At 40.5% G+C, this 24,306-nt stretch overlaps 1 protein-coding gene across 9 annotated transcripts in view; it reads left to right on the top strand.

Moving 5' to 3' along the window:
- The window catches only part of LOC132380096 (septin-9-like), a 307,781-nt gene that overhangs the window by 220,596 nt on the left and 62,879 nt on the right, over nucleotides 1-24,306 (top strand). The window contains exon 1 of one of the 9 annotated variants that reach the window (XM_059948658.1): nucleotides 802-929. The exons of 5 other annotated variants lie outside the window; for them this stretch is intronic. In XM_059948658.1, the coding sequence (XP_059804641.1) occupies nucleotides 839-929 (91 nt within the window). In that variant the 5' untranslated portion in view covers nucleotides 802-838. 3 more of the 9 variants (XM_059948659.1, XM_059948660.1, XM_059948661.1) reach the window with 3 other exon arrangements.

Genomic DNA, 24,306 nt, shown 5'->3' with positions numbered 1-24,306 from the left:
TAAGGTTTGAGAGAGTTCAAGAGGTTGATTGTTGACAGGTTCTGTCTGTCCTCATTATTTCAAAGAATGAAAGGTAATGTTATTGAAACATCTGTGTGGAAGGTCTTGACAGGATAAAAGCTGAGAAGATGTGGAATCACTCATTTAAGATGAAATTGAAGAGGATTTTCTTTTCTAGAGGCAATGAATCTTTGGAATTTGCTACCTCAAAGTGCTGTGCATTCTAAATCATTGGATATATTTATTATCAGCAAATGCATGTATGGCCAGCAAAGACTGAGTTTATTTCAATATATCCAGTGTTAATGTTTCCTATTTCATAAAAAGGAAACAAGTGAGCATATCATTTTAAAAATTTTTTTTTATCATTCCATGTTGCAAGAAACCAACATTACAAACCTGCGTAAAAGGGTGCTTCAACTCTGGAAGTTACCAATACTCCATTTGCAAGTACGTAATCTAAAGGAGTGGTTCATCTTGAGGCTCCTCTTAGGAGGGATTTGAAATCTGACACGAGGCCATTTGCATGATGGTATTAACATGTACGCACTGTAAAGTTTCATTCCCTTTTTGTACCACAATAAGATATTTTTAGCTACATTCCTTGGAGGCCAAGCAAAATAGGGGAGTGATTTTTTTGGAGTAATGATTTTTTCCATTTTTCTTTGAGATCCAACTGTGAACTCTGGACTGAAGCCGCTCGTTCAGCATTCTTAGCATTTCTGTGAAGTGGGAACCATGTCACAGCAGTGCTAACAATGGCGTGTAAATGCAGCCTAAAATGTTTCAGCAATATTGAAGTCATTATTGCATTGTACATTGCAAGTGCCTGAACACCATGTTTGATTTTCCCAGCTGTTACAACAGGCAATTGCCTTGGGTACAGCATGGGGCAATCTGCCTATTCCTTGAACTACATTTCCCTTCTGGTGAGTACATTAAATAATATACTTTAATGCCATAGTCCATATTAGTAACCTTTAACAGTGGCTTGTGACAAATGTAAAACATGTAAATTTTGTTTTTTTTGGGTTGAAATGTGCGTCTTTCACTGTTTCTACTGTAAGTATCAACAATACAGCTTGATCTGCTTGAGTACCACCGAAGTGTGATGTTCTTGCTCCATTTGAGTTGCACGTTACTCTTCTATGACCCGAGTTGGCTAGCTTATTCCTATTTTGTTTTTGTCCCCTCTATATTTTCCTAAAATTAGGAACTTTTCACTGTGCTTCACCTCTTTCAAAGGTGGTAACAACATGTCGATTTCTATTGCTTCTGTATTAAAATACCTCATGTAAGCTGTATGCACATTTGGACAGTCAGTGCATTCATGCATCTCTAGACAGGGGTTGATAAACCTCCAGTTATTATATTTTCTCTTGGAGATGTTGAAATCATATTTAAGCATCCTTTCAACACCACAACTGATCGGTTAACTTTACACAGGTAGACCCTGCAGCCTCCCAGCTTTATAAAATTATTGGGCATTATTTTTCTGGAGCATTGGACTGCTTGCAGAGACTAATGCTAATTCAGCTATCTGTACTTCCCTATGCAACGTTATTGTGTCCAACCAGCTGTGTCTTCCCAATCAACAATCTGCTCTTCCAATTGGGTCGACCTGAACTACTCATTATTGGCTAAACCTAAACTACTCATATGGAAGAAAAGTATCCAAAAACAAAGCATGCATGGAAGGAAATGGCTGTTCTTCTGGGAGGCATGGAACAAAGAAAATTAGTCATTGCGACCTGACCTTCAGAACCTACTGACATCACAACTTGTGGGGTGATGATTTAAATTTCCAGCTGACTATTCTATATTTACAGGAAGGACTCTGCTGCAGAAAATACAGAGCCACCACGATGATGTGGTATAAAGCCGATGAGACAAAGTTTGATAAGGTCCAGAAATAAACAAAGGAATTTGTTTGGCATCAATAGAATATTATTAAAGAACTCATTGATTCCAGTTCTGTTTTGCACATATGATAATACTTAGTGAACAATTTCTCCATCTGGCTTTTTCCACTGATCAAAGACCTTTTCATATTTGATTTTTATTTAAGAATTTAAATTAAAAAATAAGCCACAAATGCAGAAAACTTGATCTGTATTCTATATGTTAGTTCCTTATAGTCATTAGACCATTTATATGACTATGTCATGGATTTAATATATTTTAATAGCATAAGGATTTTGTTAGACACAAAATATTCCTGGAAACGCCCTGTCAGTGCTGTGGGATGACCTTAACTTCACAAACTGCAGAAGGTAAACTTGCTAACACCTGCACAAGGCCATTCAGGTCTTTGCGGGGTTTTTGTATCAATGATTCAGGGTTTTGATCCGGCAAAGTGCTTCTGCTTTTAAAACATCATTACAATACATTTGGAAAGATGTGAGGCTGCTGGAGGTTAACTTGTGGAAACTTACTCTTCACAGCTGGTGTGGTGTCGTCTCTGGAGACGTTGCGTAAAGAGGATTTCTGTTCAGAGCATACTGTTCTTTGCATGAACATTTAAACACATACAAGCACTTCAGAGACTGAATTGATCAAGTGTATGCACTTGTGAATAAAGTCCAATTGACTAAAATCAAAATATTTTCCATAATACATGAATTACAATTATGGTCAATCCCAATCAGTGCGTATCTGATCGAAGTAAGGCCTACCAATGTACTAAATCATTTTCTGGAGTAGGATGTCGAAGTACAACACACATTTGCAAATTGCTGCACCAAACAAGTTGCATTCCCCAGTCCTCCATTAGCCCTCCTGTTGGCCTAACTCTTGTAATATCATCCCAACAATCATAATGCAGTTTGAGTTTGATTTTAGAATTGAAAATTTATGCAATTGTCTTGATTGATCAGTAAATTATTTGAAATAACCAGTGAAATAAAATTGCAGGTTATCCATGTTACTCATTGGTCAAGATCAAAAACATTGATCTTTGTCCAACATTCCTTGTCAAACCTTGGAACAAGTTTACTTTGAGTCCAGCTGCCTAAACAAAGTGGGTCTTATGGGCAAGTGATGAAAACTAATCTTTAAGCTTTTGCTGGCCTTCTCCGCCACTTACTGATCAGCATGAAATGGTATAGCCATCCATTGCAACCATCCTAACTATAGGATATTGAACTGAGGTGAACATTCTTGAAGTCTGCTGTTCAGCCAACTCCTTCTCATTTGACACATAAGGGCACTGCTTTCAAGGAAGACCATGCACACCTGGGAGGTTTTAACTTCCTTTGGCTACCCCTGTGATTGTGTGCAACCTTGTTACAGGACAAGGAGTCTGCTGGACACAACTTCATTTTGTTTGAGTTGCTGGCACTGACTTGAATTCTGCTTGGACCAAAACGATCCCAAACCTTGGACATCAGAGTCAAGACGTGAAGGCTTGCAATTGAGCATCCACCTACTTTATGTGCCTTTAGGAGAGTATGCAACAAAATGGGGGGAGGGGGCTATGTGGGGGCAGGGGAAGGGTTGCATCATTCTTAGAGTAGTTTAAAAGGTTAATCCAGTTCGACGGACTGAAGGGCCTGCACTGTGCTGTACTGTTTTATGTTCCAAAACCACGCCAAGAATAAGGTTTTAATAGACTCGTCTGCAGGTGGCTTAGGAGTCAAAAGAATCTGATGCTAGTTTGCTTACCAGCAGTCAGTTCAGATGTAATTTCAGTTGACTGGATTGAAGAGAAAGGACTTTCCAGTTAGCAATAGTACTCTGTGGTCTGGCTTTTGGAAATCTGGTCCAAACAATGCATTCTAAGACTGAGTAATATTTTGCTTATCAGTAAACATCAGTCTTTATTCTAAGCTCCCAACTCATTTTCCGAATCCATTTGGGCTTATTATGTCTTCATTCTTGGCTGGGCTTCAATGCATAGTTTCCTAAAGACATGTATGCACATGACCATGCTTACAACTATTCTTTTTTCTTACTTGTCTCTGTTTTGCCAGTTAGGGTGACTTTTGGGTTTAGGGCATATACATTTAGCAAATGACATTGGCTGCCAGTCTTCACATTTGAAAATTTACTGTGCATTTAATTTGGAGTGCAGCTCTGAACAATGGGTTCCTAAAAGCTGTGAGCCCCAGTCCAGACAATGCTGATTAAAATGCATTTGGATGTCTGTGCTGTGGATGTGAACCAGGTGGTATGAAGGTTGTAAGTAGTTTCAAAGAAAGCATTGTCCATACATTGTAAATATGGAGTTGCCCTTTGAGGTTTGGCATCTAAAATATTGAGCCCCATGTTGGATCAGTGGATCTTTCCACCGAAAGCATCTCCATACGATGTCTGCTGTACTTTGTTTTGTTGAATAAAGCTGTTTTGTATATACTAGCAATTTTCTCCAGTGACTTCATTCACATAACAGCAGCATTCAGTTATTTATTAATTTGGTTAATGAATTTGATTTTTCCTTTGTTAATTATTAGTCAAAGCTGTTCTGCCTTCACAGACAAGCCTGCAAATCAGCTTGTGTTGTGTGAAAAGTACATCTGGGAATTCTGAATTGGAGGGAGAGAATAAGGATGGTGGCAGTGATCTCTAGTATGTTGCTGACAATTGCACAGGTAGGGACATGCGGAACATGCTGTTGTGCAAATGGCTGCATGCTGACTGTTTCCACGGATGCATTGATTGATTGTCTACACGATCAACACCAGGGACTGTTTTGATTCAAATTTCAAGTGCATGGAAGCAGTCCGAACTGTCTCAGGGAGCTTCCAGGTAGTGAATGTTCACTGTCCATAATTCCTTGCCACAGGATCAGTACGTTTTAACCTCTTGCATGCTGGTCTTGTCGGCTGTCTGCTGAAAGTTGCATGTTATGCTTCTGAGTTGGTGATAGTGGCCACGTTAGCCACAGTGGTGTTTTACAAATGTGGCCTAGTTCCAGAGTGTGAGGGCTTTGACCTTTTCTGTTGCTGAATTGAAAATAGAAGTGTGAAGGCAGAGCTAAGGGAGATGTGGCTGCTGAAATCTGCTTCTCTGTGTTGTGTGCCACAGTCATGTGGTACTTAGTAAAAAAAAATAATGTTATGGGAAGAAAGCCAGTGCTGGAACCTCCAGCATTGCCACTTGATATTGCTTGAACTTCCCCCAGTTTTTTATACCCAAACTGTAGCATTTGAGCACAGTAAGGTGATCTCTGATCAGAAAGATTTATGAATAATGGTGATAGTTTTTCTTCATCATTGAACAGCCTTGCTTAGACAAGTTGTTGGTCACAATGAAGTGATTTTGAAGTTGTAAAGCACAGGGAACTGAAGATTGCAATAGAGTGTGCCAGGGGTTGTTGAAGTGGGCTGGTGGAATCAACCCCAACCTGTGAGCTGGGGAAAAGAATCGATGAGAATTTTGGAGCTATAGATGAGGCAGTTGTGGGAAAAATGATTCTTAACCTGATGAGCCATTGAACTGTTTCCAGCACCACATATATCTGGGAACAGACATGCCTGAATGCAACCCTGCTGGCATTCTTCATTCGAATATATGACGCTGACAGGAGGATTATCAACCCCAGAGGTGGAAGGATGCAACTCCTTCCTCCTAGTGGCTGCCTAGACCATCATCTCCAATGCTGCCCCTCAGACGCTGGAGATTTCCTTTTTAGCTCTTCAGAACGTTTCCTTCAGTGAGCAGTTACCAAGCACCTCCCTTCAGCAGACTTAAGAAATGCCCATTTCCTGCCTTTTCAAGCCGTTACTCAGTCAACAAGCAGCACAGGGAGCACCGACTGCACACTTGACTCATTTGCTGAGGTGCCAGCACTGTCTTCCTGTGGTCTGCGCAAACATGTGAAAAGACACGTGTAGCAGCATCTTACACTTCTTGATAGCTGCTCTTACTGGTTGCTCTCAAACTTGCCAACAAGCCTGTCTCATCAACTAGGTAAGACATTAAATATCTAGCACTTTTAATAATTGATTTTTTTGTGTTGTGCAGTATAGATAGTGCCAGGGAAAAGATAAGGAGTATAGCAAGTGCCCTTTTAATGAGGGATTGGTGCAGGAGACTCTTCAGAGGGAATAAACGTGACTGAAACAATGATGGACACTGTAACTAAAATTAAGCTAGAAGCAAACCAATGAAAAATGTGTGACTGAAAATGAGAACTTAATGACTGGAAGCTTTGAAGCTGTTTCAGAAGAATGTGAGATTTTAATGTACTGATAACTAAGGTGGACAAGTTTTATTTTCTGACATTGATTGTTACTGGGCTGATCAGATGCATGCCCAACAAAATAAAGAGCAATGTTTGAAATCAGCAAAGGAATCGTTACCCAGATCATTTAACAAAATGGCCTGCTTGAGTTCACACGTTCAGAAATTGCTCCTCCTTCATTTCCTAAAGCCTTATTTTTCCATGCCAAATAACAGTCTATTTGACCAAACAATAGTTCAATAAATCACTGTGCAGGGCAGTCCCAGTCTGAGGGCTTTCTTTTGAAAGAAAGCTGTGTAGTGTGATTGTTGACCCAAAGACTAAACCTACCCTGTTTTGTGTGAAAGCAAAACTGTCTTCCCCACTTCTTTGCTCCTTGTCTCTTGAGGCAGTCACTACCATTCCGTGACTGTAAATGACAATTCGCAGTTTCTTTCAAGTGCGGTGGAACTGGTATTGCATCCTGTGTGCTGGTAGAGTGAGTGCTGCCATTACTGCTTGTGTTGTGTACCTGTGCACATATTAAAGGCTTCTGCTGCAGTGTAAAGTGTTGTGTGCGTGTGGTTGGATCAATACTTTTTTTTAAACTTCAGCTTGATTAGAAAGACTACTAAAAGCATGTGCAATATGTAGATAGAAATAGATATGGTAGATAGAGGGGATTCGTTTTGTGAGAACAAACAGTTTTCAGTCGATCAGATCTTCTTGCAATTTGGGATTAAACCATGAGGTACGAGCCTTGTGATAACGTGCACCCAGAATGATCTAGTGGTATGTTTAGAACTACCTCCATCCAGGTACAAAGAGGAAACTATTCAACTTCAGCAACACACACACAAAATGCTGGAGAAACGAGCAGGTTAGGAAGTAAATATTGAGCGAAATAAGCAGATAATAATTTGGGCCAAGACCTTTTAGCTTATTTATGAGAGAAAGTAGAATGGACACCTAGCCACAAATTAAGGGATTCCTTTGTTTCCCATTCCATACAACCCAGCATTATAGACAGTTAAGACCTGGCCAAAGGTTTTCTGGTACATTGAGAAAAAGGTTCACTGAAATGTGACTCGAATTTGTTCGCAGGCTGCAAACGATAAACAAAATCCAGGATTTTTTTCAGATGCTCTGCCAACAATATTCAATGGTATTATCAGCACCAGTTTCTTCATCTTCAGTGTCCTGGCGGTTGTCAATGATCAGAAACTCAATATAGATACATAGATAGCCACATAGATACTGTAACTCTAAGAGTAGGAGGGAGGCTGCATTTCCTGTGGAGGGTGTAAATCCAAATGCCTTTCCACAAGCTACAAGATACCAGATCAGAACTGTGAAAGAATCCCTATTTATTTGTATGGTGGAACATTGCATTGCAACTTGGTGTAAGCTTTTGCAAAGGAACTGTTTCTATGTTAGCGTTTTCATGTAGCTTGTCAGAGGTGGTATGCTGTTGAATTGCACATCCTGCTGCTGGAGAAAAAAACGTAGTGGGAGTTGAGTAAGGAGTTCCAGAATTTAGGCCCATCTTTGAAAGAATGGTGATAAATTTTCAAGTTGGTGTGATGGAAATGAATTTGTCCTGTCCTTGGAGGCAGAGATTTTGTTGGGTGCTGCCAGTCTAACTGTGAAGTAGATTTACAGATGGTACAAACTGGTGTTGGTACAAGGAATAAATCTTTGGAATGATGGATGGGGAGCCAGTAGAGATGATACTTTGCCCTATATCGTTTTGATGTAACAGGGCCGGAAGGCGGGAGAGTGCTTGAAGTGTGAGAGGTGGGAGGAAGAGGATAGACAAGCAGAGAGAGTATGAGGCCAAGTGGGTGGATGGAGTGGGTAAGAGTGACAAAGGGGTGGGGGGGGGGGGGCTGAAGAATGGAGGGAGATAGAATGAGGGAAATATTTGCACTGTTAAGATTGTCTGCATCACTTTTGGCAAAATAATTATAATCCACAGTTCAATCAGTTATAATGAATTTCAGATGACAACTCAGCATGTGTAATCTCTGCTTTATGGCTGTTTGGCTTATGAAAATTCATGCTTACTTAATTCACAAATTACTAAAGGTTGTGAGAACAAAATTCACTTAGATTTTTTTGTCAAAAATATAAATGAAAGCAAAATGGGAAAGAAACAACAAATTTTTTTGTTTATTTTTAGGTGCTCAAAACAGTGGTGCGGTAAGATTTAGATATGTTTTCATCATGTTGATTTGCCTAGTATACACAGCCAGGTCCCTCCTTTACCACAACCCCTCCAGTCTGACATGTGAGCAGACATTTCAGACTGCAGCAATGCCACACGTTACTTCTGTCAGGCATTTCCTCTAGCAGGCTGCACTATGGGGAGCTGCTGTAAACATGGCCAGCTTCCTAAAGTTATACCTCAGTCTTTACTCCACTTTCACTATACCACCATGCTTCAATTACCTCAGAACTTCTACACTGCCATTCTCTTTCCCTCTGATCTCCACTTCCTAAACCCTTTCCTAACCCATGAGCCTTGTACATCAGAGAAATTATTTCACAGGTGATGAGTGCGGCTTTGCCACACTTTATGTCTGTTCACTATCCTCAGAGTAGAGAGGACACGGCAAAGGGCAGTCTCAGCTCTGACTGCCAACCCAACCCGCAGTGATGATCATATCTAATTCTTAGTGCTTCACAGTGTTAAGTGACTAAAAAAGAACTGACACTATTTGTTGCTTCTTTCACTCTAGCGTTGTCTAGCCATTGCCTAGCCATTGCATTATGACAGTGAGTTACTTTATCATCACTGATAAAATGGCTTAATATGACAGAAAACATCCTGTAAGAATTTATGTCCACTTGTAGCATAGAATTCAATGGAAAAAGGCAAACTGGAACACTCCCCCCCCCCCAATTAACATGGTGATTGCTTGGAATAATTCTAGATATTATGTGTGCTATGTTATTAATCAAATGAAATACAAAGTTAATATTTTAAATTAACACACGAAGGGCACGTATTACAATTGTGACATGTTCTGTGTACTACAAATTGTAGTCACAACATAGTGCAAGGTGAATTGTATAAAGTGTAATTAATACTGTGCAAACCTCAATGTCCAAGGATTCGAATTGACCTCGATATTCACTCAGATACATTTTCAGGCATTGAAAATTTTGAAACAAGGTCAAGGGGTACAGGGGTTGCAGAATGCTTGGAATAGTCTCTGATTCAGCTTGAGCATTTGTATATACTCTGCCAGTAGGCAGACAAATAAGTTTATAAAATATTGATGTCATCTACACATTGTAGTGTTGCTGAATTTGAGCTGTGAGCCAGGGATTCTGGTATATAATGAGTTAATAAACAAATACCTTATTGTCACAGATTACATCTTTTAAAACATGGCCAAACTTTTGCTAATATCCTTGTAATATTGCCCATTGAATGCTGAAAAAGAGCAATGATGTCCTCTGGGTATACTGATCAAACCGGCAGAGCATGTAAGACATCAGTGTTAGATGTAGGAATGTTTAAACCTCAGTAAGAGCAAACTGACATGAAGTATCTTTGGTTATGAAGTAGAAACATTGAAAATAGGTGCAGAAGTAGGCCATTCAGCCCTTCGTGCCTGCACCACCATTCAGTATGATCATGGCTGATCATCCAACTCAGAACACTGTACCTGCTTTCTCTCCATACCCCCAATCCCTTTAGCCACAAGGGCCATATCTAACTTCCTCTTAAATATAGCCAATGAACCGGCCTCAACTGTTTCCTGTGGCACAGAATTCCACAGATTCACCACTCTCTGCGTGAAGAAGTTTTTCCTCATCTCGGTCCTAAAAGGCTTCCCCTTTATCCTTAAACTGTGACCCCTCGTTCTGGACTTCCCCAACATCAGAAACAATCTTCCTGCATCTAGCCTGTCCAATCCCTTTAGAATTTTATACGTTTCAATAAGATCCCCCCTCAATCTTCTAAATTCCAGTGAGTATAAGCCTAGTCGATCCAGTCTTTCTTCATATGAAAGTCCTGCCATCCCAGGAATCAATCTGGTGAACCTTCTTTGTACTCCCTCTATGGCAAGAATGTCTTTCCTCAGATTAGGATACCAAAACTGCACACAACTTTCTAGGTACCGTCTCACCAAGGCCTTGTACAACTGCAGTCGGAACTCCCTGCTCCTGTACTCAAATCCTTTTGCTATGAATGCCAACATACCATTTGCCTTTTTCACCGCCTGCTGTACCTGCATGCCCACCTTCAATGACTGGTGTACAATGACACCCATGTCTCGTTGCATCTCCTCTTTCCCTAATCGGCCACCATTCAGATAACAATCTGTTTTCCTGTTCTTGCAACCAAAGTGGATAACCTCACATTTATCCACATTAAATTGCATCTGCCATGAATTTGCCCACTCACCTAACCTATCCAAGTCACCCTGCATCCTCTTAGCATCCTCCTCACAGCTAACACCGCCGCCCAGCTTCATGTCATCCGCAAACTTGGAGATGCTGCATTTAATTCCCTCGTCTAAATCATTAATATATATTGTAAACAACTGGGGTCCCAGCACTGAGCCTTGCGGTACCCCACTAGTCACTGCCTGCCATTCTGAAAAGGTCCCATTTACTTCCACTTTGAGGTATTCAAAGCTTTTGATCATTTCAGGCAGGAGACGTAGAATAAAATGATGCATAGCATAGTCATTACAAAGGAGGTCAAAATGACCCATCCATTTTACACTGTTGACTTCTGGAACCAATTTATACCAGAATAAAGTAGTACTGCCACTATTTAGTCAATTGTCATTATGTATTGCTCTATTTGGATAACTAAGTGGTTAGAAGTAGGATCAAAATGTGTACTCTCTCAGCAGAAGATGATAATTGATACTTAGAAATTGGATTGCATAGTCCTGGCTGTTTTGGTGCTGCAAGACTGAAAGCTCAATTTAACCCTGGTTAAGCTGTGTTTGGGTTTCCATTTCCAGATCCAATAAAACCATTGGCAAATTTGATTGGCACTAATGATGAGGATGCCTTTGTAACCTCAATGTGATTTTCCATTGGGAATGTTTGTGATGATGCTAGTCCTCATAATTCATCTGTTGGGGGAGTTTATTATTCATAATTCCCTCCCCTGCTCTCAACCCACTCCCTATGCATCCCATTGAAACCTCAATGTCGTTCATGGACTCTTCCGTCCCAAGCTGCTGCTGGTAAGTTTTTTGCCCAGCTTTTCCCTCTGGCTGACTCTATCAATCACTGACCTCCATTCCCCAGTGTAATTGTAGGCCTCCCCAAACCATTTTCACTGCCAACCCACATCCTTGCTGTTAGCCAGTTTGATGGAAAACAGAGGACAACCTAAATGCACCCTAGGCTCTAGCATTCCCCCCCCCCCACTCCCAGGTAGATGTAGGTCCAACAGGGCTCACGGTTGATATCCTATCTTCCCCCCCTTTTGAAGGAATCACTGGATTTGGAAATATGAACTGTATTTGACAACACCAGTATTGTCACTTTCTACCCTATCAATATTCATTCTAATTGCTGCTTAGTGTACACTGAAAATTCTACCCAAGGCTGAAGCCATATTATAGTGTGCCCAAGACTATAACTTATCGCACCAGAAAATATCTATTCTGTCCCTTCAATCTCTGCTGCCATTATGTGAACAGGACTCCGATAGGACCTTTCCACACCTTTAACTCCCTTTCATCCAGGAGAAATGGGTATTACTAATTTCTTCAAGAGAGTCTTGCCCAGGTATGTTGTATACTTCCTCCTGATATTCTTCACGTTTTGCATCCTTCCAGTCTCTGCTATTCATCCCCAGTTGGTTTTCTGCCAACCTCAGTTGTACGATTCACATGACCTGTGTAACTCAGCTGATGTGAGGACATCTGTGGGCTTGTTTCCCATGTGCATCAGAGCAAAGAGCCCTGAGCAAAAGTCTTTTTATGGTTTCCAGTGCAGTCTCCATTGGGATTGATCTATTATTGTCACGTGCACTGAGCTACAGTGAAAAGCTTGTCTTGCGTACTGTTCCTACTGACCAAACTGAATTGAGGCGGACTGAGGTAAACAATAGCTGAGTACAGAATAAAGTGAAATAGCTGCAGAGAAAGTGGGGTGCAGGTAGGTAATAAGGTGCAAGATCATAATCATGTATATTGTGAAGTCGAGAGTCCATCTAATACATTTACTAGTCTTACAGCAGTCTTACAAGTCTATGGTCCTATGGCCAGCAGGAATAATGTCATATCTTTTCATGTGTGACCATATTTCTCAACTTTATGACTTCCCCAGAGACCTTGATGTTACTTTTCATCCTCAAACAATGAGGATGAACATTATCACTTGGCTTATACGTGGCAAATAGCTGAGATCTCCAGTATTCCTCAAGCTCCCTGGTATATTTACCCACCACAGCTGTCTGCCTGCATCACTGCTTTGCCTATGAAACAATTAGCAAGAATAGAATTGCCATCAAAACATCCTTCAGTGGCTTGTACAACAATGCAACACATCATGTGCATAGTCTTTAAAGATACAGTTGAATACATGTTCTATGATTTTGAGTTTACTGGATTGAACGGATGATGTATTCCAATGTGATGTGTATCGCTGTCCCTTCAAGCGAAGGAGATCTGCAACCTACAGTGGGGATAAATTGCAACAAGTTTTTATCTATATCGAGTTTTATAGCCACTTTTCCAGATCTGACTGTGACTAATGGGCCAACATCAATGCTACACTATGTCAGTTTGTGTTGAACTCTGCCTTGCTGATAGTCAGGTTGACCCAGATAGATAAATTGCCAGCTAGACATTGCTGTGAAAATTGGTTTGCAGCTCAAGTTCATAATAGGGAATACATTCATATCTTGTGTGTATGGACACGTTTATTCTCTTGACATTCATCGTGACATTTCTGTGCTAATCTTGTGAGCTGTACATAAGTGTCTATCATTATCGCAGTCAGCTGCCAGAGCTGAAGATTCACACTTATTTTTTCTTTGATGGCAATAATTAAACTATTCATAATCTTTGTAATATTTATGCCTCTCATTAATATGACAGTATGACGTTCACTGTGGAACAAGCACAACCTCATGCTTTTTGCTTTTCTCAAAGGAACTTTCTGATCTGGGTCACTGGGAAAAAACACACAGCAGAAGTCAGGAATAAGATGTTGTGTTGAAAGGAAAGTCTCTTATAGTCGCTCCAGCCACTGCCTAAGAAATGATAATCATTTGTTGCAAGCAGAAATCCTGTGTAAATTGTTTCCACACCACCGAGAACAAAGATTGTGTTATTAGGAAAGAAAGGAAAATATCTTTGATGTATTCAAGAGCATAAATAAGTAAGCCAGTTTTACTTTTAATCATTAATGGAAATTCTAAAACATTCAAAAACCTGGTTTAAATAGGCAAAAGTTTCCTGACCAAAGATAAAAGCCTCCCATATACATATCGTGAAAACACATTAAAGTACAACACAGACATGAGGAAATCTGTAGATGCTGGCAATTCAAGCAACACACACAGAATGCGCAGCAGGCCAGGCCAGAATACACCACCACATTATTATTAAATTCTTCTCTTCATACATTGTGAATCCCCTCTTTTGAGGGACACTTTGGAGAACCATCTTAAAGTGGTTGATACAATTGCTATTTTAGGACATTAGGCTTTTTCATGGAGTTTCATTCATTGAGGGAGAATCTTGCAGCTGATGAAAGTCATAAAAGTGAAATCATAAAACAGGAAAATCCGGGAATAAAATACTGGCAATCCTCAGCAGGTCAGGCAGCATTTGTGGATAGGGAAACACAGTTAATGTTTCAAGTTAAAGAACTGAGGAGTAGAGAACTTGTGGAGAAAATAGGGTGGCGATGGCTAGGGGAAGTACATAAGATATTGCCAGTTTTTTGAAGTTCATAACACAATATTAGCTCCTGGTTACACTGGGTTAGCACCTTCATTACTTATGTGACTTGAACCATTCATATTGTGATTCTGATAATGGGCATACCAAATTATTCTCATGTCGAGCTACATCTTTTTAGTAAAACTGAATGATCATTTTTCATAATACTTTGGGATGAGACTAATTTTAGTGTCTTTTCTCACTTTACAGGACCTCATTCTTCACAAAGTGTAGCCAAGAAACTGTTTTCATGAATCCAATACTAGACTGCTTCAATGCCGAACAGAAATTAAATAGTTCAGTTGTAAAGCTTTCAAAAAGATCTCTCATGGTAGGCTGATCTAGAAGAATAAAACACATGAGATCCGTAGAAAATTGGATTCCAAGTTAGTTTTTGTCATAGAAGGGAGAGGATAGTGGTGGAGGGATATTATTCTGACTGAAGTTCTGAATGTTCCACGAGGTTCAGTGCTGAACCTCATTTGGATGAAAATGTAGATGGGCTGATGGGCTAAGTTTTCAGATGACACCAAATTTGGCAGTGCTGCAGATAATGATGAAGGTTGTCAAAGGATTCAGCAAAACATGTGAGCAGAAAGAATGGAAGGTGGAGTTTAATCTGGGCAGTCTGAGCTGCTACACTTTGAGAGGCCAAACACAAGTGTAGAGTAAACAGCAGGGCCTTTGAGAGCACTGAAGTACAAAGAGATCTTGGGGTCCAAATTGATAGCTTCCTAAAAAAATGGTAACACAAGTGGAAAGCACACTTGCCTTCAACGGTGGGTTGTTAAATATAAAAGATAGCTCTATAAAAATTTTGTTAGGGCTCATTTGGAATCTTGTGCTTAATTGTGGATGCAGAATAGGCTCATCAGGATAGATGTCTTGATTAGAAAGTGCTTGCTGTAAAGAGTGGTTTAAAACTTAGATATTTTGTCTGGAGCATTGGAGTCTGAGGGGTAACATGATAGGAATCTATAAAACTGAGAGGTATAGATAAAGTAGATTAGTCTCTTTCTTCCATGATGGAAATATCAAATGCTAGAGGGCACGGTGATAAGTTGGTGTAGAAAGTTTAAAGAAGATTTGAGGGTTGTTTTTTTACACACAGAGACTGGTAGATACTTGGAATGTGCTGCCAGATGAAGTAGAGGAAGCAGTTACAACATTCAAGAGACATTTACAAGGCATATGATCAGACAGGAAAAAGGAGAGTTATAGAGTAGGTGCAGGAAAATGGGATTAGTTTTGATTGTCATCATGATCTCCTCCTGTGCCCTGTGCTATATTCTATGTCCCAGCTCTTTGAATGCATGTGTGTATCACATGTACAAGCATACATACTTCCTAGTAATATAGCCCACTGATGTTTGCTGAAAACACTGACATTGTTACTCTGTAAATTGCTTTGACTATGTATATTAGGAACAACTTCTGCATTTTTTGTCAACAGAAGCATTGTTCTTGTAAAATTACATAAAATTGTTGGTAGGTACTCAACTTGCACACTCTCTAAATACTGAAATTTCTTCGAAGCTACTTCAATAATACATTCCTTTGATTTGCATTGTAATATGGGTAATGATTACTCCTGCATTAATGTCCCTTTTGTTCGATCTTCACACTCCACACATGACTTGGAACAAGTGGGTGTGGCTTTTTGTCAAAGTTCAATAGCTTAGCTATCTGCCTGGTAAGTAGGAACACATCTACAGAAAGTGTTTTTATTTCTTTGCAAGGTATCTGTACACTACATGGATGTGACTGATTGAAAGCTGCATATGGTCGGTGGCAAATGTTTAAAACCATGGCATGATAATGCTGCTTGCTGATGCTGGGGAATGTTACAGAGAATTTTATCAGTTGTTTATCAAATGGTTGGATTATGCAAGTATTCCTGATATGTTGTGTTTGGTTGTTAGACCATAGTTTTTTAGTGACTGGTGACTATTGCAAGATTCTTTACTGCTTGTAGAACATTCAAGTTAATAGGGAGTATTGTGTAACACTGTACTAAAATAGTGTTTTCGAGATTGTATTTTAAGGGAATGGTATAATTAGATTGTCATTGATAGGACTTCGGCCTTCTCTTTTTCAGAACTTCTTGGGATAACCTTATTTTCTCACCTTCACTCTCTCACCCTTACCTTTACCCCCCTCTTTCTCTCACCCCCTCTCGCTCTCTCTATCCCTTCATCTCTCTTTCTCTCTCCCTCTTTCTCTCTCTCTCCCTCTTTCTCTCTCCCTCTTTCTTTCTCTCTCCCTCTTTCTTTCTCTCTCCCTCTTTCTTTCTCTCCCCCTCTTTCTCTCTCTCCCCTGCTTTCTTTCTCTCTCTCCCCCTCTTTCTCTCTCCACCTCTCCTCCCTCGCCCCTTCCCTCCCCCTCTCCCTCTCTCTCTCCTTCCTAGAAGTTTGTGAAGATTCCACATGATGTCTAAAACTTTTACAGATTCTATAGATGTGTATTGAAGAGTATTTTGTCTGGCTGCATCACACCAATTCCCTTGAATAGAAAATCCTACAACAAGTAGTGGATACGTCCCAGTCTACTGTGAGTAAAACCTCCTCATATTGAGCACATCTACATGAAACACTGTTGCAGGAAAGCAGCATTCTTCATCAGGGACCCCACCACCTATGGCATGCTCTCTTCTTGTTGCTGCCATCAGGAAGAAGCTCCAGGAGTTTCAGGACTCACACCACCAGGTTCAGGAACAGTTAATACCCCTCAAACATAAGGCTGGTGAATCAAAAAGGATAGCTTCACTCAATTTCACTTGCCCCATCATTGAAAAGTTCCCACAGCTTATGGAATAACTTTCAGGGACTCTTCATCTCATATTCTCATATTTACTGTTTATTTATTTTTATTATTGTTTCTTTCTTTTTCTATTTGCAGAGTTTATTGCATTTTGCACACTTACTGAATGCCCAAGTTGGTGCAGTCTCTCACTGAGCCTCATTATTCTATTATGGAAATATTGAGTATGCCCACAAGAAAATGAATCTCGAGGTTGTATATGGTAACATATATATACTTGGTTAGTAAGTTTGCTTAGTACTTAAAACTTTGAACTTTAAACTGGAGATTCAGTCTGTCAGGAGGCTGCCTGTTCCTGTGATTGTAATGACATGGGAATGATGCCAATCAGTTTTACCCTTTGGCAGTATGGATCTTGGCTTGGGTGCTGCATTGTCAGTAGGGAGTCTCTCTGAAGCACAAGTGTTAGGGGAGTACTGGCTATGTCATTTAATCTTAATGGAGGTTCTGCACTACTTGTCTCAAGATCCTGTCCCATTTCTAAAACTGGACCTGGACAGCTCAGTTTGTGTTAGGTCTCAGTAGCCTCATAACTGAGCAACAGCTGATGAATGTGCCCTGTCCAGATGTTCTACTTGCTAGCTTCTACTAGCATAGGACTAGTTCATGCCACCACCAGCATCGCAGGTATCCACTTTGTTCCAGAGATGTCTTTCCATTAGACCATAAGAGCGGGAATAAGTCATAGGAGCAGAATTAGACCATTTGACCCATCGAATCTGCTCCACCATTTCATCATGGCTGATCCAATTTTCCTCTCAGTCCCAATCTCCTGCCTTCTCCCCATATCCCTTCATGCCCTGACCAATCAAGAATCTATCAAATTCAGCCTTAAATATACGTAAAGATTTGGCTTCCACCGCTGCCTGTGGTAATGAATTCTACAGATTCACTACTCCCTGGCTAAAGAAATTCTTCCTCATCTCACATTCTAAAATTATGTTCCTCTGTTCAGAGGCTGTGTCCTCTGGTTCTAGGCTGTCACATCGTAGTAAACATCCTCTCCACATCCACTCTATCAAGGCCTTTCAACATTTGATAGGTTTCAATGAGGTCTCCCCTCATTCTCTGAATTCTAGTGAATACAGTCCCAGAGCCATCAAACACTCTAAGCCATCAAACCTGGAATCATTTTTGTGAATCTCCTTTGAACCTTCTCCAGTTTCAGCACATCTTTTCTAAAATAAAGGCCCCAAACCGACTTCAAAACTCCAAATGAGGCCTCATTTGTGCTTTATAAATTTTCAACATTACAAACTTGCTTTTATATCCTAGTCCTGTTGAAATGAGTGCTAACATTGCATTTGCCTTCCTCACCACACACTTGACCTGCAAACTAACCTTTAGAAAACCCTGCATAAGGACTCTCAAGTCCCTTTGCACCTAATTTTTTGTACTTTCTCTCCATTGAGAATATGGTCAACCCTTTCATTTCTTCTACCAAAGTACATGACTGTATACTTCCTGACACTGTATTTCATCTGCCACTTCTTTGCCAATTTTCCTAATTCGCCTAAATCCTTCTGTAAATTCTCTACTTCCTCAAAACAACCTGCTCCACACCTATCTTCATATTGTCTGCAAGCTTTGCACAAAAGCCACCAATTTCATCATCCAAGTAATTGACATATAACGTAAAAAAAAAATCAATCCCAACATACATCCCTGTGGAAAATCACTAGTCACCGGCAGCCAACCAGAAAAAGCTCCCTTTTCCCACTCTTCGCCTCCTGCCAATCAGCCACTACTTAACCCATTCTAGAATTTTTCCTGTAATACCATGGGCTCGTAGCATGTCAAGCAGACTCGTGTGTGGCACCTTGTCAAAGGCCTTCTGAAAAACTAACCAATTCTCCTTTGTCCTGCTTGTTACTTCTTCAAAGAATTCCAACAGATTTGTCAAGCAAGATTTCCCCTTGAGGAAACCATGTTGACAATAGCCTATTTTATCCTGTGCCTCTAAGTATCCTGAGACCTCATTCTTAATAATCGACTCCTACATCTTCCCAAATACTGAGTTCAGAGTTACTGGCCTGGAGTTCCCTTTCTTCTGCCTCTCTCCCTTCTTGAAGAGTGGAGTGACATTTGCAATTTTCCAATCTTCTGGAACCATTCCAGAATCTAGTGATTCTTGAAAGATCATTACTAATGCCTCCATGATCTCTTCAGCCAGCTCTTTCAGAACTCGGTTCCTAGTGACTTATCTACCTTCAGACCTTTCAGTTTCTTTCTAGTAATGATAACCACACATTTCATGCCCCTGACACCTGGAGCTTCCACTATACTGCTAGCATCTTTTACAGTGAAGACTGATGCAAAATACTTATTCATTTCTTCTGTCGTTTTGCTGTCCCCCATTACTACTTCAACAGCATCGTTTTTCAGCAGTCCTATACAGCTCTTTTCTCTCTTTTACACCTTATATATCTAAAGAAACTTTTAGTATCTCTTTAATATTATTGTCTATTGGCCTGCTTTCAATTATAGTTCCTCTTTACCTTAATGACTTTTTTAAGTTGCCTTCTGTTGGTATTTAAAAGCTTCCCAATCCTCTAACTTCCCACTAATCTTTGCTCTATTATATGCCCTCTCTTTTGCTTTTATGTTGGCTTTAACTTCTCTTGTTAGCAATGGTTATGTCATCCTTCCTTTAGAACACTTCTTCAACTTTGGGATGTGTATATATCCTCAGTCTTCTGAATTGCTTCCAGAAATTCCAGCCATTGCTGCTCTGCCGTCATCCCTGCCAGTGTCCTTTTCCAATCAATTCTGGCCAAGTCCCCTCTCATGCCTCTATAATTCTCTTTACTCCACTATAATACTGATACATCTGACTGTAGCTTCTCCTTCTCAAATTTCAGGGTGAATTTGATCATATTATAGTCACTTCCACAGATCCCTGCTCTTTTACCTTATGCTCTCTAATCAATTCTGATACATTGCACAACACTCAGTCCAGAATAGTTGACCTTCTAGTGGGCTCAACCATGAGCTGCTCTAAAAAGCCATCTCATAGGCATTCTAGAAATTTCCCCTCCTATAATCCAGCACCAACCTGATTTTCTCAATCTATCTACTTATTGTGGTCTCCCATGGTTATTGTAACATTGCCCTTTAGACATGCATTTTCTATCTCCCATTGTAATTTGTAGACCACATCCTTCCTACTGTTTTGGGGTCTGTATGAAACTCCCATCAGGGTTTTTTTACCCTTGCAGTTCCTTAGCCCCATCCACACCTTCCAGCCCTATGTCATTTATTTCTAATAATTTGATTTCATTATTTACCAACACAGCATGCTGCCCCCTCTGCCTTTCTGCCTACCCTTTTGATACAATATGTATTCTTAGATATTAAGCACCCAGCCATAATATTTCAGCCATGATTCAGTGATGCCTACAACATCATAACTGTCAATCTGCAACTGTGCTGCAAGTTCATCTACCTAATTCCATATACTGTGCCCATTTAGATGCAACACTTTCAATCCGGTATTCATCCTTCTCTATTTTGTCTGCTTTTTACATTGCAATTCATTCTGTTGACTGCATTTTTGCCTGAGGAACAGCCCTTCCTCAAAACACATTGTGTCCGTTTGTAAACCAGCTACCTCATCTTCAGCACTATTATCTACTTCTCCTAAGATACTTCTTGCATTGAAGTATAGACAGCTAATAAGACATAGGAGCAGAATGAAGACATTCAGCCCATTGATTCTGCTCCGCTATTCTATCTTAGCTGATCTCGAGTCTGACTCAATCCCATACCACTGCCTTTCATGGACCTCTGGTTCCCTTCTACAGTCTATAATCAGTTGCTTGATCTTGCTGACTTTGAGTGAGAGGTTCTTGTTATGATACCACTCAGCTCAGGACGCTAATTGCATCATGCTTAACCTTTTGCTTCCTTGTTCTGGGCAAGTACCATCTCTCCTGCCCTGAAAATTCTGTACCTTGCTTTGGTCTCTTTCTTTCTTTGGGTTTTCTGTTCATTTAGCACAATCTGTTCTGTGTTTGGGGGTCGAAGCAGGTTAAGCCAGGTGCCGAGCTGACTTTCCGACAGTGCAGTGGTTAGAGCTATTTTGGTGGAGGTGTATTGGAGCATCATGTCAGTAAGAAAGTGCTAAGATGCTGGTTAGTATCCACTTCTCACTGAAGTCTGCAGGGCCTGTTTCATTGTTTGAAGACCATCAGTGGCTGGATGGTATTCTGCTCACTTGCTGAATACTGTTTGCTTCCATAAATGCTTTGAACCCTTCAGGTAGGAGTTGTAGGAGTTAAGAAAACCCAAAATGGCCAAAGATGGAATGTAATTTCTCAGCGCACTCTTCAGATGTAATGCGCTTCTTGGAGCAGCTTTAGGCCATTTGGTGTGTACGTCCACTACAACCTAGAGCCTGTGGCCTTCTAGAGGTCCTGCAAAATCTATGTGACTCCTCTGTCATGGTTCTTCAGGCCAATTCCGTAGGTGCAAAGGAGCAAGTTAAGGAAAGTTTCTCACTCACTGAGAATACGAGCCTGCTTTGGCCTTGTCTTTAATGGTTACATCCAATCCTAGCTACAAGAAATCGCTGCGTCTGATTTTGTTCCTGCACACTACACCAAAGCACTTGCTTTTTTTGATGATGGGCGAATGAAAACACAGTAGCCCCATAGTAAACATCCTGGTTGGACTGTGACAGAGCCCAGTGTTGCACTTGGCCTGCAGCCAGGGAAGGAGTGTGGACCAAAACTTGACGTCAAGGGGCAACGATCTGTCAGTAGTGTGAGTCATCAGCCAAAGAGGAATTGATGGAATTTTTTAACTCCAAAGATAATTGCAAGTGCTTCCCGCTCAATGTGGTCAGAGGCTTTCTGCCTTGCTTAATGTCCTTGATGTGAAAGCAATTGGACACTCTTCGCCTGACAGCATAATGTGTGAGATAATTGCCCCCACACAATAGAGTGATGTGTCACAGGACAACGGTATGGGCAATGATGGGTTGAAGTGTGTAAGTACTTCAGATTGTGACAAAACAGTTTTGAACTTTTTAAAAGCCTCTTCAGAACAGACTGTCTATTGATAGTGTGTTGACATATTTAAAAGTTCATGAAGTGATTTCAGCATGCAAGCTAGGTTAGGAACAAAGGTTCCGGACCCTTATCCCATATTCCTTGAGTCTTTGTTGTGTAGGTGCTTTGAAAGTGCTCATGCTCATTTTACCCAGTAATGAGTAAGTCATAAAGTAGCTTTGCACCTCATTAATCTGCTCAGGATCTGGTCCATTGCTCACTGAAAGGTGCAGAGTCGTGGTGATACCAAACAGAAGTTTTTATGAACTTTGTTCAAAGTTCAAAATAAAATAAAGTATCAGAGAACATGCATGTCACCACATACAAACCAGAGTTTCTTTTTCTTGCAAGCACACTCAACAACTCTGTAGAGTAATAACTGCAAACAGGATCAATGAAAGAGCAAGAGTATTGAAGACAAACTGTGGAAATGCAAATATAAATAAATAGCAATAAATAATAAGAGCATGAAATAACAAGATGAAGAGTCCTTAAAGTGAGATCATTGGTTGTGGGAACACCAGGAATAGAATGAGTGTAGTCATCCTCTTTTTTTCAAGGGCCTGACATTTGAGGGGTAGTAACTATTTTTGGACCTGGTGAATCAAGTCCTGAGGCACTTGTACCTTCTACCTGATAGCAGCAGAGAGAATAGGCCATGGCCTGAGTGGTGAGGATCTTTGATAATGGATGCTGATTTTCTATGGCAACGTTTCATGTAGATGTTCTCAGTGGTTGGGGGGGCTTTATCCATGATGTACTGGGTTGAATCTAATACTTTTGTAGGAATGCATGGGCACCTGTGCTGATGGTCAACAGTTCCTGTGCCTCTGGCTCCATAAGCATCTGCAAGTACGCCAAACACAAGTCATTCTTGTTAATGTCTGTCCTTCAGCCAATCCTGAAAAAAGGTCAATGAGGGGAATAAGGCATTGTTCAGCTCTAAGACCCTGCTTAATGGTTACCTTGAAGTCTCCACAAAGCCTTAAAGATCCATCCTTTTTTTTAAGATAGGAACCACTAGAGTTGCCCTTTTACTTACAAACACTGATTAGAATACCTTACTTGGACCAATCTTTCCAATTCAGCCTCTTTGGTTTGAGGATCTATGGAGCAGATCTTACCTTCAGACATTTGGGTGTTGTATCGGGCTTAACAGCCATCGTAACAGTGATTCCTTTCATAGAATCCGGTTCTCCATTGAATATTTATGTGGTTTCTTCAATATATCTCGCAGACCTGTGCACCCACCTATCAAATGCACTTCTTGCCTGTTAGTTTGCGCTGCTCCAACCATGAGAGGCCCAGAAATGCTGCATAACAGCCTATAACAACATACAGTGCAAGTTTCTTTCTCTGTTCGTTAATCTCCACTGTAACATGTACTACTCCATTCAGTCGAACAACCTCACCTTCAAAGTCAACCTTGCCCCTTCTCGGGTGAAATGCTGCAATGTCTCCCTGTAAACTGTCTCTGAAACCAGTGATACTGCAGCACCTGTGTCCACTTGCATTCTCACTGTGACTCCATCCAACTACAGGGTCACCCAGCTGCTGTCTTTGTGCACACAAAGCTCCTTCCACCACAGAGTGAGAGTCACTCAGTCCATCTTCAGCATCTTATTCACATTTCATTTTGCATTTCCAAAGGTCATTTCTCTTTATTACTGTGTTTTTGTTTAACAGTGTCTTTTTATTTCTGAAGGCACATCCAATGTGTCCCTTTTTGCCATAGCCTTGGCAATCTAACTCCTTATATACCAGCATTTTTTGGCTGAATGCCCAGTTTTGCCACAATGGTAATGTTGATTGGCACAGAACAGATTGACCAGTGACACTTCAAATGCAGTGAGAGAGGGAGTTTAGAAGCCTAATGGCCTGAGGGTAGAAACTGTTTCCCATCCTGACCGTTTATTAAGTTTCAGCAGCAACTTTATGGCATGGGAAGATGTGCTTAATAGCTGTGCTTCTTTAGCTGCCATCTCCATATATATACTAATCTCACTTGACTTCTGTAATGTTAGTCTGTCTTCTGAGTTTATCATGTGAAGTGCCATTCTGTGTTCAGACGCTTGCTTCAGCATCGCCATGATCTGTGAAATGAACTCACCTTCCTCTTGTTCCCTCTTTTTGAAATCAAAATCTGTTTGGAATAATCAGACGTTGAGGTGAATAGTGGTTCTTTAAAACTTTACCTATGTCTTCATAAAGCTTATACCCAGGCTTTGCAGGTTGCATTAGACTATGTAATAAATTAAATGTTTTTTCACCCATTGCAGTCAGAAAAGGTTGGAACATGAATATCATCTGAAATTTGATTCACCCTTGCAAAATATAC

This window comes from Hypanus sabinus, chromosome 23 (genome assembly GCF_030144855.1).
Source record: "Hypanus sabinus isolate sHypSab1 chromosome 23, sHypSab1.hap1, whole genome shotgun sequence".
NCBI lineage: Eukaryota > Metazoa > Chordata > Chondrichthyes > Myliobatiformes > Dasyatidae > Hypanus > Hypanus sabinus.
The sequence above is the reverse complement of the archived record's forward strand: the minus strand, read 5'-3'. Positions and strand labels throughout refer to the sequence as shown.